A 17,143-nucleotide genomic window follows, 5' to 3' on the forward strand; every position below is an offset into this window, starting at 1 on the left:
GACACTCAACATGACCTTAGAGCAATTCCTCAATTTCCACCTTCTCGTGGAGGATTCACAATGGCATTTCTCGGCTCTTAGATGACCTACATGTCTTTGATTTTATTTAGCCTTCAACAAAACACCTGGTTTTTCTTTGTTGTCTCTGAGGGTTGCATTTCTCCTAGAGATGAAGCTGCCAGCTCTGAATGATCACTTTAATATTTGGGTATTATTGTTACTTAGTCAGTTGTGACTAGAACACAGAACCTTAATGTTACACTGTCCCAGATGGCCATACCTAGATGCTCTCAACAATAAAATAAATACGGCTGGCACAGTGGCTTATGCCTGTTATCCTAGCATTTGGGGGACCTAGGAGGGAGGATCACTTGAGGCTAGGAGTTCAAGACTATCCTGGGTAACATAGCAAGACCACGGTCTCTACAAAAGAAAAATGAAAAACGAGCCAAGTGTGGTGGTACATACCTGTAGTCCTAGCTATTCGGGAGGCTGAGGCAGAAGGATCACTTGAGCCCAGGAGATCGAGGCTGCAGTGAGCTATGATTCCTCTACTGCACTCCATCCTGGGAGACAAAGGGAGGCCCTGTCGCTTAAAAATCAAAAACTAAGTAAATGCCCCAAGACTGGTAAGAGGCAGAGTAGGAATTTTTTGGCAATAACAGTGAATCCACAAAGCTAAACTACAAGCATAAACATGCAGTGCCTTTATACTAGAGTATTGCTTTTCTAGAGGAAAAAGGTAATGATGTGGTATGACTGTCAAGAAACAAGAACTTGTAGTTCCATGTTTTCTGAGCTTGAACACCAGAATCAGGTGGTTTCCTGACCATTGGTCTTTCTCCTTACTGTACGTAGCTGCTTCTGTGCTCTCAGATCACAGCCAGAGAGAAATAAGCTGTGCATGCCTCATTGACAGGAAGAGAAAGGTGAAAATAGCAGGGTGTTTAGTTTGATCCTGAGGAATAGGAGAAGCCAGCTCCCTCTCTCTTTACCCTAGGAGATATAAAACTAAGGGCATTGGCTTGAGAAGATTAAATGGGTATGCTTCAGAAGGGATTAGCACCTAGATGTGTAGTGAGACTAAAGCTAGAGAAATGCCACACAGGCCTGAAAGACAGAGGAAGTCTCCAAGGCTTAGCTACCTGATAGCTAAGCCGTTCCTCTTGTCAAGGTATAACATAGGTCAGTTCAACATTGACAGTTCAAAAACTGAAATATCAGTAAAATAGTGGTTTGTTTTCACTTCTCATGGCTGCAGTGATAAGAAAAGTTTGAGTTGATGGTTAGGAAACCCCATCAAGGATAAAGACATCTACACAATAGCAGGTTCAAATAAACATCCCGGAGCTACATCTAATAATCTAACCACATTGTCTGTTGAATGATCTACTTAAATGACCTAGAGGAAGCACCTGAAAAGGTGAACCTGTAATCACAGGAAAGACATGTTTGCTTTGTTAAGCATTTTCTCTTGGACAATTCTAAACCTCATTGTTATCCATTACAGTAATTACCTGAGTTCCTTCCCTGTATTTCCTAGGGCACTGAATCAGAGAAATTTCATCCTGGAGATAGCTCTTCGCATCTGAAACAACTTATTTCTATACTAGCGGTTTTATGGAATACCTCTTTTGTTTATAGGATTATAACCGATGAGTGTCCCTTTACCAAAACAAAACCTATCAATTCCTTGCTTTGGTCAGAGTCAGAAATCATACTTGACTCAATCTAGACTTTTTGTTAGACAAGTTCGTATTTCAGAACCAGCTGGACCAGCCACACAGCACAATTGCTTAATTATAGCATAAACTCTCTAAATTCAAGAAATGAAAATGGCATTAGCAAGATAACATACCAGCACAGTATATTTTTATTTGGCCACAAAGCATCCTACTGCTTGCTAATTCTCCCAAGTACTTTTAATTTATAGGACATAGTAGGTGCTCCTTTTCACATAAAGACTTTTTCCTAGAGATACTCAATAGCTTGGCTTTCTGCATAACAATTGATTAATTCAGAATTTGCCTTCATATATACTGCATAGCAAATGTGGACATAATATTGCAGACCCACAGGAGTCATTAGAATGTAGATTTGGGCACATATGGTGTCATTAGCAGCTTAGCAACAATCTCTCCCCCATGCCCCAATAAACACTTTTCCATTATGGGGGCCAGTATGAAGACCAGTGAGGAACAAGCTTTAACAAGACAGTGGAGTGGCTCAGACTGAAGTTTCCATTGTGCTTAATTAAAAAGAAAATAAAGCAGAGATAGTGCAATATTCATGTGTCTTGGTGAAGGCTTTAAAAACAATTTTTTTACAAAGCTAAAACTGTCATTTCTGTGCCTCTTGATGGGCACTTGCACTCAAGTGCCATATCCTGAGTGGATTGGACATAAACAAGATCAAGAATAAAATGCACGCAACAAATTACCATAACACTTCTCCCTTTGTTACCCACCCACTATTGACTTTTCTATTTTTATGCCTTGTTAATGAAAAGAAAAAGACATTTATTGGTTTTTTTTGAACATGATCTCCCTTCTCAATGAAGACTGGCATTCATCCATTGGTTTATGAAGGATGCGTATTTCATAAGCTATTAAAAATCTGTGACCTTTCTTACCAACCAGGTTTGAAACACTTAAGATGCCTTTTGTCATCCAGGAAACTTTTTCTGTTGCCACCATCTTCTATTTCCTCAGGGATCTGTGCCACAGGTACAGAGCCAGGACAGAAGAGCCTAGGTAAGAACTGCTTTCTCAGCTAATAGAAATGAAGGAAGTTATTCTGCTTGTCTCTCTTTAACTCTCCTTCTACCTACATTTTCCCATTGCTACCCACTTTTTCCCACAACATATTTCAATATGTATTTTTCCACTATGCTTGCATTATTTTGGCAAAATTAGACAGGAAGTCCTATGTAGCACTTCAGAAACATAGTCTCTGGAAGTTGGTTTCTCTAAGCACATCTTGTTAACTTTGTTCATTTTATGAGACAAATCAAAATAAAACACCTCCACTGTAAATAAGGGTGCTAAAACTGAATTTGGGCAGCTGGAGAGCAGGATGCATGTACCTCCAGATCATATTACTTAGAGAGCGAGGGAAAAAAACGAAAGCAAAACAAAGTAAAACCTAACACAAACCCAAGAAAACTAAACAAACACACAAGAATGAGTCCCTGTGATGATGTAAACTGGAGACAAACCATTAGAAAGCTTAGAAACATTTCTTAAATTATAATCTTAGAACCAGATCGTCGGTGAGAGTGCAAATCCATAACAAAGACAATTTTATAGATGATATTCCCGAGAAACACTGAACTGGGGACTGTTGGAAGATACAGAGGTTGAGCTTCAGTGAGACTGGCCCATGTTGGGCCTGGATTTATCTGGCATTAAGAACACAGGCTAAATAGCCTTCAAAGCTCCTTTGTGACTGAGTTGAAACCAGCTGTTCTCCACTCAAAATGGACAGACAGGAACCTACAATTGGAAGAAAGGAATGAATTGAGCCTGTTGGGTGTGAATATTCATCCCTTAAATGAAGGATAGGTTGAAGCCTCAGGGCTCTGCAGTGAGATAGTTTGAGTTTGAATTCAGATTACAGTACTATGGGCAGGAGCACCTTGAACAAGTGTCTTAATTTCTCTAAGTTTAAATTTGCTTATCTATAAAACAAAATTATAACAGTATCTATTACAAAGGGTTCTTTGTGAGAAGATAAACTAATCTGAGTAAAGCATTTTCCCTCCATAGTAAGCACTCTATTATACAAAATAGCAATAATGATAGTGTGTGTGTGTGTGTGTGTGTGTGTGTGTGTGTGTGTGTGTGGTGTTTTGTTTGAGACAAGATCTCACTCTGTTGCCCAAACTGGAGTTCAGTGGCACAATCATAGCTTACTGCAGCCTCAAACTCCTGGGTTCAAGTGATCCTCCCACCTCAGGGTCCCAAAGTGCTAGGATTACAGGTGTAAACCCCCATGCCCAACACATATGTGTTTTCTAATAAAGGAATTCTTGCAGCAGAAAAAAAAAAAAAAGTTTTCCATGTTCTGCAAGAGTATCAACAGTGCAATACTTTCTATATTTCATTAAAACTTTTCCTAATATATCTGGTTAAGATAGTGTCTAATAAAATAAAATGTACTTGTCATTAAAACCTGTAGAAGACATTATTTATGCATTCATTACATTCTTTATACAAACTAGTTTTGAGCAGTAATTTGAGAAATACTGTCAGTTGTCAAAAAGAGTTTGGAGGAACCCTAACAGTTCACAAAGACTCTTAAACTTTCTGTCAGACAAAAGAATCAATATCCTTTCCTAGAACTTCTGATAAGTAGCTGAATGAACTACCCTCCATTTTCTATCCTTCCTCTGCTCAGCTGGTAGGATTTGGTCCTGAGAAGGTGACAGACCAGGGGATCTATAAGGTCCCAACAAGTTCTAAAATTTTATGATTCTAACCAACAGTTAAAAACAACTCAAAGTCATACACGGTTGTTCACACCTATATAGTCCCAGCTATTCTGGAGGCTGAGGCAGGAGGATCAAGTTCAAGGCTATAGAGCACCATGACTGTGTTTGTAAATAGCCACTGCACTTCAGCCTGGGCAACATAGCAAGACTCTGTCTCTTAAAAATAAAATAAAATAAAATAAATTCTCACGAGAAAGGCTCAGGAGAGCGAAGGAAGAACACTTGAACCACAGGTGAGAAAATCAGTCCTCACCGTAGTGAGTAGGATATACAAGCATCTTTCATTCATAAGAAGTACATGTATTCTGACAAGCTGGGCAGAAAATATTTTTTATTTTATTTATTTATTTATGTATTTATTTATTTGAGATGGAGTCTTATTCTGTCGCCCAGGCTGGAGTGCAGTGGCACAATCGCGGCTCACTGCAACCTCTGCCTCCTGGGTTCAAGCGATTATCCTGTCTCAGCCTCCCGAGTAACTGGGATTACAGGCGTGTGCCACCATGCCCAGCTAATGTTTGTATTTTTAGTAGAGATGGGGTTTCGCCATGTTGGCCAAGCTTATCTCAAACTCCTGACCTCACGTGATCCACCTACCTTGGCCTCCCAAAGTGCTGGGATTACAGGTGGTAGAAAATATTTTTTATAAAGCAAATCCTAATTTGTCAACACAAATTCAAAAATTATTTCTCAGTAGAGTGGGGAGAAACCAAACCCAACAATGTAGCATTACTAGACTGTACTAGACTGTATAGCAATTTATAGATACCAGGATTACCGTTCTGTTGTGAACCAGTTCTAGAACAATGATGCATGCCTGGTACTTCTCTTATTCCACATTCCCAGATTCCAAAATTACCAATATTGCCATATTTATTTTCAATATTTAAAATATTTTTTGCTGTCAGTAATGATGGATATCCAAGGTCCCTTCTAGTCAGGATGTTTCCAAAGTTTAGGCTTTCTGTCATATAAACAAAACTATCCTTATTTTATTAGTTCTGTAAATTACAAATTTTACATTTGCAGTGTCATTAATCAGGATTCAACAGCACAAAACCCTGGGTAAGAAATATTAGTCTGGACTAGAGAAAGATTTAATGTCTGAGATCATAGAGTGGTTTAGCTATAAAAGAAGTGGCAAGAACCCAATCAGGGAAGTGATTTAAAACTGAGTGATCTACTGTTGTGAAAAACTCAGTGGCCTCTGGGGTGTGCTGAACAAAGCAAATTAATAGAGATAAAGGAAACCTCTTTGTTTTGATTTCACCTATTCTCTTTAAATTACAAATTAAATACACATCTCTTCAAAATCATTACGAAAGGTGATAAATAAAATAAAGATGATACTAACATCATCAATAGATATTATCATTAATTCCATTAGCCCTGCCCTTCCTCATTCGCTAGAGTGTCAGTACTGTGAATAAGAAAAGACCTGGCCTTCCTATGTGTGTTTAGTACAGGACAGTGTTAGTGTTCGGTGGAATGGAAAATCGTCATGATCATTTAGAAAGATATCATAGGGTAGTAAAAAGAGCTCTAAACAAAGAGTCAGGAGTCCTAGGTCCCAGTTCAGATCTTCCATTAACTAGTGCGTTACCTTGGCAAATCTCACAATCTTGCACCTGTAACTGTAAAATGAGGAAATTGAGCAAGAAGATCGCTAAGTTTCATTTTAGCTTAAAAATGAGATACACACACCTATACATATATATATACACACATACACACACAACATAAGCACATTAAAATAGATATACATATATACATGTAAAATATGAACATACATTGCAGCTATATATTTACCAACTTCCAGATATATATGCACACACATATTAAACATATATACACATATATAATACATTATGTAGTATGAAAATAACACCACTGACATGTCAGCGACTTCAGATTATGTGTTTTTTAATGAGTTTTGAGAAGTTTATTCTCATTCACACCTAAAATCAGCCATTTGAGTGATGGTTACATAAACTGACTTGGGCATCTTTTAGATATGAAACAAAAACAAATTGCCCTAACCCAACAAAACAAGCTGCTGGCCTCACTTAGGGACTGACTTATCAAATTCAACCTCTTTAGCATTGTACTCCAAACTCTTCATCAAGAAGCCACAACATCCTATGAATTCATGTAGAACATAGGAAATTGATGAACCTTGACTTTGTAAATTTGTGATTGAAATTATGTACACTGTATAAGACTTAGCAGCACTGATTCATTTGACAGATATTTATTGAGTACCTACTATATTCTATTTATTGTTCTAGGTACTGGAAATAGGTAAACAAGACCGATGTAGACCCTATGTACAGGTAATTTGGTCTGTAATGTTAGATAAATGTTTGGACTAGCATGAGAACTAATGAAGCTGAAAAACAATTTGTAAGTCAAGGGTCCTCAATTTACAATTTCCCTTTAAGCATTTTCTAATGAGTCAGGACTGATAGCCTCATGTCAGTTAAGTATTTTCTTAGTCATCATAACAAACACCTCCCAAATCTCAACCCCCACCATCTTCCCTCCCCAAACCTCCCTACCTCCCTCCTGAGCAATTTAAGGAACAACCCTTGACACAGCAGGAAGCCACTGTGACCCTATGGCAAGGCTGGCACTTACAAATAGGATTCCTTTTTTTACAACTTTATTGAGGTATACTTGACAGTTAAAAATTGTATATATTTAAGTTGCACAGCTTGATGATTTGATATATGTGCACTTGTGCAATAGTTGCCACATCAAGCTAATTAGCATATCCATCACCTCACATAGCTCCTATCTTTTTTTTTTTTCAGTGCATGTGTGATGAGAACATTTAAGTCTTGCCCTTTTAGCAGATTTCAAGTATACAGTACAATATTCTTAACAGTAGTCACATTATTCCACATTAGATTTCTAGGACTTCTTTATCTTGCCTAATTAAACTTTATACCCCTTGACCATTATCTCTCCACGTCCTCCATCCCAGCCTTAGCCCTTGGCAACCACCATTCTACTCTGTCTCTATGAATTTGGTATTTTTAAATTTCTCATATAAGTGAGATCAAACAGATTTATCTTTCTGCATCTGGCTTGCTTTACTTAGTATATTCTCCAAGTTCATCTATGTTATTGAAAGTGGCAGGATGTCCTTCTCTTTTAAGGGCGAATAATACTTCATTGTTTGTATATACTACATTTTCTTTATGCATTCATTTGTCAACAGGAATTTAGGTTGTTTTCATATCTTTGCTATTGTAAATCACGTGGCAATAGACATGGGAAAGTGGATATCTCTTCAATATATTAATTTCATTTTGATAAGATATTTTTAAATGATTTTTCAATATTTGAATATCACTCTTGCCTCAAAGTCAGTGATTATCATGACATTAACCAATACATGATTATCTTAAGCTTGAATTATAGAATCTGGACTTTTTGTTCCATTTTGAATATATATAGTATATATTTCTATTGTGACTGGAAGGTAGGGAATCAAAGCAAAAGAATTCATAGGTTAGAAAAAGGACTTTATTATGCATCTTCCCTTGGAGCAGAGTTGGAAGCACTGCATTTTATCACAAAGGCTAATTACTGATAAGAAAGTCTTATAGATATGGGCTTAAAAGTGTTTGCAGTGGCCCAAGAGCATATTTTACTGTGCATATTCATCACCAAAACTAACACACATGGAATCAGTAGGAAGGGATAGACATCACAATGAAGTTGGTATCAATCTAGATGTTTCAATGATTGAGCTCAAAAATATGTAAATGCCACCTGTAAGCACGGTCATTAAGGATACTTATTTGTCCAGGCCCCCAGTTTGAAAGAAAAAAGGGGGAAGACTACATCTCCTGAATGCACACTAATTATGTGCTTTGACTAAGGGCAATTCAGGAAGGTCATTGTCATCAGAAGTGACATCCTTGAGCCGTCTGTTTTGGTACCCTTCTGACTTCATCTAATTAACATGATGGGATCTTGAACAATGCATAGTTAGAAGATCTCAATAGAACTGTTTCTCATTTACTAATGTGCATCTCAACTCATAGAAGTTGTTATTTAGGTGGATGTTTTTGCCATTCAGCCATGGAATTCCACTAATTCTCAGATTTCTCTGGGGAAACCAGTGATTTCTCTCACCGACATCACCAATTGGAAAACTCCAGGAAGAATCTCTAAAAATTTCCTATTCTCTGTGCTTGTCCTCCATGCGGATGCTCAGATTGCATTTTAAACGGGGTAATAGATCTTGTGATGTCTATACAGGCTGGGAAGCTGGGGGGAGTACAGTTGGAGTGAGAAAGCAAGAACTGAACTAACCCAGTACTGAGTGGGATAAATATGGTCTCTGAAGGGTCACTGCTGACCAAGATCTTTAAAAATGAACTGAAAAGAAAAATGCAATAAGGAAACTAAAAAGAGTCAAATCTAGAGATGGTTTATATTGTAATCTCTTTTACTATTTCTGCATTTTTAATCACTGAAATAGTTTTAGGATGTATATAAGAGCTGGAGGTTGTTTTCCTGCATGTTCTACAACCTACGTGAACTTTGAACACTCGGAGGAGAACAGAATCCCCACTTGTCATTGTCTCCCTGACGTATTCCAGCATAGTGTTGTTGCCAATGCAAAGCAGACCTCATGTTTGTCTAATTATCCTTCACTGCTAATACAAGGCCTATCTGCCAGGCCCTGGGATTTCCTGCAGCCTTGGATAGCATTCAGAGGGCATAACACCAGCTCTTAATTATTTCTAGTTATGGCGGGGGGAGAGGGAAAGCATGAATACATGCAATACACAGATAATCAATAACCTCAATCTCTTTTCCACCAGTCAGCAAATAATCAAGCAAATAGCTCTTAATTTCATTCCCTCCATCTTTTTCTTGCTGTGACTCTGTGGTTGCAGTGTCATACACATAAGCATTTAAATATGATTTACATGTTAGAGACCCATAACTGACAGTGATTTTTAAAGTATAAAATATATCAAATGAACATTTGTGATGTTATTACTTGTTATGCCCAGACCGTTTATTCCCCGAAGAAGACCACCAGAGTCCAGAGTCAAAGCTAAGCAGCAAGGATCTTTATTACAGGTTCGAACCTGGAACTCTCACTCGCTCGCGAAACGAGACGGGCAGGAGAGCTCCCCCACTGAGCTCCGAGCAGTGTTATATAGTCTAAGAAAAGTGGGCATAGAGTTATTATACAAATCAGATATATGATTGGCTAGTGTTTGAACAAGGCGATTTGGCTAACTATGATTGGTTCCCGCCATTTCTGATATTTCGGTTCAACCTTTGAGGCGGGAGAGCAGGTTTATGGCAGCAAGAGTTTATCTTACTTAAACACGTCTTGTGACCTTGCCTCAGAACTTACAAAATCTCTGGTACGTGCAGAAAAACAGATACAGAACTTACGAAATCTCTGGTATGTGCAAAACAAAATCTCTGGTACGTGCAGAAAAACAGGTACTCACAGAACTTAAGAAATCTCTGGTATGTGCAAAGATTAGAGAGCAGAACAAAGGGTGTAGCGGGGGGGTGGGGCGGGTACACATCTATCTTTGTGTCCTTTCAACTTTTTGGAAAAGAATACATTGTGTTTTAGTGACTATAAGTTAGACAAACTGTCGAGAGAGGGAAGCAATCCCTGCAAATGGAGTAATCACCAGAGATTTCAGGAAATAATCAGAAATCCATCAGTGCCATGGAGTCAGGAAACTTTTCTGTGAGAGCCTTGAAGAGAGAAGGGCTTCCCAAGGTGAAGCAACAGCCTGGACTAAAGCTTTGAGTTGACCTTGGAGAGATTTAATAGATATATCAGACTAGTACATGGATTTGTACTGAGGTGCTCCAGAAACCAATTCATATCTGGCATGGTGGGACCCAGTCATGCAAGACCACAAAGGCAGGCAGAGCAGCTGACCATGACTCGGAGGCAATGTGGAGTCATGGCAGATTCTTTCACGCTAATACTAGAGAATTACTGCAACAAATAAGGAAATAAGCCAGAGAATAGAGAAAGAAGGCAGACTATTCCACAGACTTCAGAATCAACTCTTAAATCATTTAAGATTACAAAGAATGTGAACGGTAAATTCAAATACAAAACAGTTAACACATACCTGTTTGGGGGTGGAAAAGGTTCCAAAGCATATGATTTATGACAAACAAAATAATTAAAGTGGTCTTTGGAGGTAAAAATACGGGATATGACTAATCTAGTGAAATGAAAGAATGGTAAACATTGACTGTAATGATGTATTTGAATTGCTGCTGGGAAGGGAGTTGCTGCCCCATTGGGTGTTTAGTCTACATTTAAGCAACACTACTAACTGAATCTTAAAAATGACATAGGCCCCGGAATCGAACATATCTATGCAGTATTCAAAACCATTGGGAGCAGATTCCAAGTAATCACCAGCTACAGCCTTTGAGGAGCAGCCCTCTGTCTGCAGCCCTCACTCTATGGTTGGAGATGAATCCTTCTGTCCACATGTGCCATCTCCCCCCAGGGCCTGCTGTCTGTAGTCCCAGAGAGGTGGGCTGCATGCAGCTGACCACATTTGTTCTCTAGTAGAGGCTGGATGTGTAGGGATGATGTTATAAATAGCTGCTAAGAACAATGGATACCATGGAAATGGTTCAGGAGCATGGAATATAAAAAAGGAAGCAAGAAATTAAAGGAGAAAAAGAAATGAATCATCACCAAAAATAAAAGGTAGATTGTTCTCTTTCTCCATCATATAGATATATACCTCCCCCCTCATACACACACAGGCAGACACAAAACAATAGCTGCCTTACAGTACTAAGTGACAAAAGCAGATTGCAGAACAATACATAAAAGACAATTCTGCATTTGTATAGGTAAAAATGATAAATCACTGGCAATTTTATATAGTTTCATATCTATAAAATCATAGGGGATAAAGACCTAGGCTTGTATATATAACTTAACAGTGGTTATCCCTTGGTGCTGGAATTATGCTTTCTTCACTTTGTGATTATCTATCTATATATATATACACACACACACACACATATATTATTTATATATATATTATTTTGGATGCACAACTAAGTAACAAGTGAGTATAAAAATGAAATAAATGAAAAAGTGAAATAAAATGTGACAATTTAAAACACTTAAAAATGTTTGCATTTTTAACTTATAAATACACAAAAAGATTATAAGACTGAGTTATAATAATTTATCATCAATTTCCAATTTACTCAGAAGGTACCAATCAGTATATTTTAGACCCTGGGAAAACTGCTATGATTTTCTCCTAAACTACAGCTCAGCTTCCATTGGCTCAAAATTGCAACATCTCTCACCTGCAAGATATAGGAGAGACCCTTCTGGGACCATTTATTTACCATAGCTACCTCAAGACCTCTTAGGGAGGCAGAGACTAACTAAAATTGACCACGCAGATCCCAGATGTGTTGCCCGAAGGTGATCGTGATCACAAAAACCCAAACCTCAAATAATCGAGATCTCTTGGAGTGGGGCCCAGCTATGAGTATTTGTTTAAAAAGCTCCGTAGGTGATTCTAATATGCAGCCAACACCACTAAGCCAACACTACCACCAAGAACCACGGCTCTAATGGATTAATTTACTAATGGTCATTTGAACTTGGCCTTTGGAGAGAGGTAAAATTAAAGCAGAGAGAATGTAGTTGATCAAGGCGAAGTTGTTCCATGGCCCTGAGCCTTGTGAGAAAATAATTATGCAAACAGAATAAAAGATCATAGAGTGGGTACTTCTTGCAAAGTTCGTGAAGTCAGTGGGTAGCCCTCTCTTGTACTCATTGTAGAACAATCTCAAACAGGTATTTCTTTTTGGGAAAATGCTCTATGTTAGCAGATTCCTGTCAAGGTACCATTATTTCACAAAACATAGCAGAATCCAATTTTGATGCTGATGCCAGGGGACTAAAACCCTCTTGGGCACCAGCGATTTCCAGCCATTTCCATAGGAGGATACACGCTGATGCACAAGACATGCTGGACCCTAGCATAACAAGTCCCACTGTAGAGAAGTGGCCGTTTGAATAATTTTTATTCTGTATAATGTCTTTGGTTGCTGGTCTGCAGATTTACAGTGGGTGAAGGCAAGGGAGCCTGCATTCTGGCCCTGCCCTAATTTTTTACATATCAGGAAACTTAAGTTTTGATTTACGTTGGTCTCATAGCAGAGGCCAGAAGTAGATACAAGTTTTAACGTGCATTCAGGAATCCCCAAAATCCACTAGAATTTCTGATTTGGAGTTGTGACTTCCCTCTTAGCAGCAACACAAATAGGCATTTTTTTTTTTTAACTGATGATGATCATGATAATCATAACAGGTTGAAATTGTGTCATTAGCTGTCGATTGTTACATTTATTGATGCCAAACGTGCTAGCTCTATGCTGCATGGATTTCCAGTTATGCTGAATCATCAGTGGCAACCTTTAATGGGAATTTTTATTCCCATTTTACTGTGAGAATACTGAGGTCACACAGAATGCAGACAACTGAAGGTTTAAATCCAGTTCTGATCCTGGTCTACTAAAGCCACAATGCCAATAAAAGTGGCTGTAGAGCTAGGTGAGAGGGGGAAGTGCCACACTCATGCCCTGTGTGCTCTTGTTGTCTGATTTCTCTGTCTCAAGTCCATGGGCCTGGGTTTTTCAGCCACATTCGTTCATTCATTCTTTCAGAGCTATACCTGATAGAACTCTACTACTCCCATTTTTTCGTAGCCTGGCTGTATTAGATTTATTTTTCTGGAGCACAGTTACATATCTCACGTATTTTTAATGGAGTTTCATTTTGCCACCCAGCGTAATCTTAGTTCCTGTGGTTTAGAAGGAAGAAAATACTGTTAAGCTCAGTCAGAGTTCTAAACAGATGTTCTACATGTCTCCTTGTGTAGTTGTAGCAATGTATCACTTTCAGACATCTCAGCCTTGGCCTGCCAGCCTCGCTGTGCCCCATGCCAAATGCTTTCAGATACCGTGCAATAAGCAAAAACTGAGGTTAGCTTAAAACCACCAAAGTCATTTTATTCTGATTCTTGAATGCATTAGCATCTGGACTTCAGTAGGGACCACCTGCTCTCAGGAAAATTAGTACCGTCACATCTGTTCAGTAAGGGAAATGCAAGTGTTCTCTGTTTTAAGAAACCTGACTATGCAAAAAAAAATCTGACTATGATCTTATGAACATCAACAAATTATTATCTTTTATAAGGATTTTTCTTTTTAAAGAAAGATTTGCCAGAAATTACTCTTTACCATCTCACTTTGCCTTTCTATTTTAAAAAATAGTGGCCCATTTGCAAGAGTGTGATTTACACACACCTTGTGAAAGTTACTTCCACAACAAATCAGATGGCAAAACACACTAGAGCTGCATTTATAGCACACTGCATTCATGTGATGCAAGAGCATTCCGTAGAAACCATGTTAAATGCAGGAGTGAGTTAGGGTGAGACAGACTCTATGGAGAACTCAGAATAGAGCTGTGTTGATCTGCCTGGGAAGGGTGATGGTGCAGTCAGTCAGATAATATTTAAATTCTCAAATGTGTACTGTACCAGATTTGCTTCAGTTAAAAACATAATCCAAAATGACAGTTTCACCCCACGTAGCTCGCCTTCGGGCAAACAGAGAAGGGGACTGCATAGGGTTCCCCTACCATTGTTGGATTCTGTGAATGATTAGCAACAGCCTGGATCCCTGTAGTCAGACAATGCCTCATCTAAACCCTAAGAAAGGACTAATGAGAAGGAGGAAGCACCATGCAGATCTTCTAGAATCTTGGCATAGCCTCTGAAGGGTAGTTACCTTGGGTTCCTGCATTGTGGAGGAGTTGTGTGAGCCTGAGATGGACCAGGGCAGGGGGAATGGGGAGAAGAGGGATAGTGGTGTGACACAAAATAAGCCACAGAGGCCCAGTCTCAGGACAGGAGACAATGGATGGGGGACACTGGGGGCACTGAGAAAATTCCTCAGCTGAGTTCTGACTTCTGTGGCCATGCTAAATGCCTTTCTCTTAATCCACCTTATCTGATGGGTGCACTGCTAAATACTGTTATTATAAAATGACAACTTTTCCATCGAGAGAGATGGAACAGATTTTAGCAGATAATGGAGATGCGAAACCAAAAAAAAAAAGAGTAGTTTTGTAAAAACAAAACTAACATGTTCACCGTGCCATACCCATACCTGATAAGAATGGATAAACAGGCAGAGTTGGGGACTTTTTATCCAGGCTGTGATCACTGCATACCAAGGCAGGATCCCTTTAAATATTTATTCGCTGGTTCATTTTTCTGTCATCTAGAGTGAAACCGCATCCCTTACCTGAGCAGGCTTCTGGCTGTATATAATAGAGCGACAGGCTGAAAGCTCACTGCTCTTCTCATCCTGATAAGAATCTAGTAAACGCAACACAGAGAAATGCTAGTAAACCCACAACAAAATAAATTTTGCTATGATGAAGTGATAATCATTCTACAATTATTTTTTTAGTTTTCAAAAGAGAAAAAATTTTTAAAAATAGAATGGAAAAGAAAACTATGGACAATGCCATTCCTGTTGTTCGTAAAAATGGAGAAAATGTTTTATTTATAGAGGTAGATATAAAGTGATACAGGAAATATATCTGCTCCATGTAAATTTATTAAATGCAACTTTCTTTTTCTCTTTCTTTCTTTTAGATAAAAAACCTCTTCATGAAATAAAACCCCAAAGTAAGTTATTTTTCCTCTTGTGAATATAATTTATTTTCACATTTGCTGCCTTGCTGTTGTATTTGTTTAGGAGCTCAGCAGAATTGAAGTTCCTATGAAAGATCCAGGGCTTTCAAGGCCTCTCCTCATTGAGTTCAGAGTCACATATCAGAGGTTTAAATCCAAAAGAAATATGCACACCCCTCTCCTCCCTCCCAGTAAAAGTAAATCTCTCCTCTTGATTCTTTCTGCCTATAAGTCCATTTCTCTGCAAATGTCATCTAGGATTCTTATTTCTGAAGAGATTTATCACATTAAAATTAATAAATATTTGTCAGTACATGCTTTCTTGAGAGCAGCCTTGAGAGAGCAGGCAAAAGCCTGACTACAAGTCTCTCCACCTAGCATCTTACCTCCTGTGGAATCCATGGCAGCTGGGCAGATTAGGACCCAGAACTCCATGGTGAAATAATTATGAGCTGAGGACTGGGGTGTTGGTACTGGCTTAGGCCCCTTGTACCCAGGCTTGCTTATGGGAGAGCCTTTGAATTGTCTTCACTTTATGCTTCCTGTAGAGTTGGAGAGAGGAGATGGCTGGAATGGCTAGCAGTATGGCATTTGACCTTATGCTCTTTAGTATCACCTGGACACCTTTTAAAATTCCCAGTTTCCAGGCTGTATCAAGGCTATCAGAATTTAAGGTGGAGAGTTTTCAGGATCCGGGAATCTCTATTTTTCAAAACTCCTCAGGTGACTCCAAGGTGCAGGTGGGGCTGAGAACCATAGTCTTAGAAAAATGTTTCTCAAAAGGTAGATCAGAATCCACATACATCAGAATCTCAGAGTGTGGCCGGAGCTTGTTAAATTAAATATGCACCACCTCAGAACAGAACAAATAAATTTGAATTCCTGGTTGAGGAGCTCCTGAGAATCTATGTGTTAATATGTTCCCCAAGTCATTCTCATACATCAAAAATATGTAAAGGAAGCTAGGGAAACTTCAAGATACCGGGGCAACATTAATACAGCTGTCATTAATAGGAGATTAGACAACTGCCTGGCTGGTTTGGTTGTAAAGCTTGTGAAAGATGTCCCTGTCTAGCATCTCTCATTCTAGTAGCAACTGAATGACTTTTGATCTTTTAAATCCCAGGGTATTAAAATTCAAAGAGCTTGGAAGAGTTGATAGCTATTATGAGCTAACTTCTTTGAGAGAATTAAGACCCTGTGAGGATAGACAGAAATAGGTACCTTGGGACAGGGGTCACAAGACATGAGGGAGAAATCCAGTAAAGCCATTCTTTTCCTATTTCCTTATGTGGCTTCAGGAAGACTAGAGATAAAAAGATATCATTGCTTGCAAAGTCTGAGAATTTGGGAAAACAGCAAAAATAAACATTTACACTTATTTCCCTGCTGTCTGCTGCCCATTAAAAAAAATCATTACTACTTAAGTATTGGTCCTCTGATATCATGTATGTTTGATTTTGAATTTATGGGAAGACTGAGTTTGGGGGCACCTGGCTGTGTATATGTGTGTTCATGTGTATGGGAATTGAGGGAAAGAGAAAGAAACAGATCACTGAATATTTGCCCTGTGCTTGTGTCAGGACCCTCAGGATGACAGGTGGAGTAAGTGGACTGTTACCTTCCTCCCGGCCACATGGTGCATGCTGTCCACTGATTCTGTTGTATAGCACAAAAAAGATCATAGGTATCCATGGGGTGGTCAATGTGAGAGTTACTTAGAAATGCATGTATGTGTTTTTAAAATTAATTTCACGCTTAGTTTGTGAGTCTTGTGCCATTCTAATTTGGTTACATCTGTACTTCCAGCCATAAACCCCACAGAAGCTATTTCTAGTCCTTAGGGACTTCAGAATTAGTTTTTGCTTGGGGTTCTCGCTCCTGA

General features: G+C 38.7%; 1 protein-coding gene across 6 annotated transcripts in view; it reads left to right on the forward strand.

Moving 5' to 3' along the window:
• Positions 1 to 17,143, forward strand: part of UNC5D (unc-5 netrin receptor D) — a 571,888-nt gene that overhangs the window by 462,192 nt on the left and 92,553 nt on the right. For 4 of the 6 annotated variants that reach the window (XM_005563042.5, XM_005563044.5, XM_005563046.5 and 1 more), the window contains one exon: positions 15,220 to 15,252. The exons of the other annotated variants lie outside the window; for them this stretch is intronic. In XM_005563042.5, the coding sequence (XP_005563099.2) occupies positions 15,220 to 15,252 (33 nt within the window). The remainder of the gene's footprint in view (positions 1 to 15,219; positions 15,253 to 17,143) is intronic. 6 annotated transcript variants of the gene reach the window in all.

The sequence above is a fragment of the Macaca fascicularis genome, chromosome 8 (genome assembly GCF_037993035.2).
Source record: "Macaca fascicularis isolate 582-1 chromosome 8, T2T-MFA8v1.1".
In the NCBI taxonomy this organism is placed as follows: domain Eukaryota; kingdom Metazoa; phylum Chordata; class Mammalia; order Primates; family Cercopithecidae; genus Macaca; species Macaca fascicularis.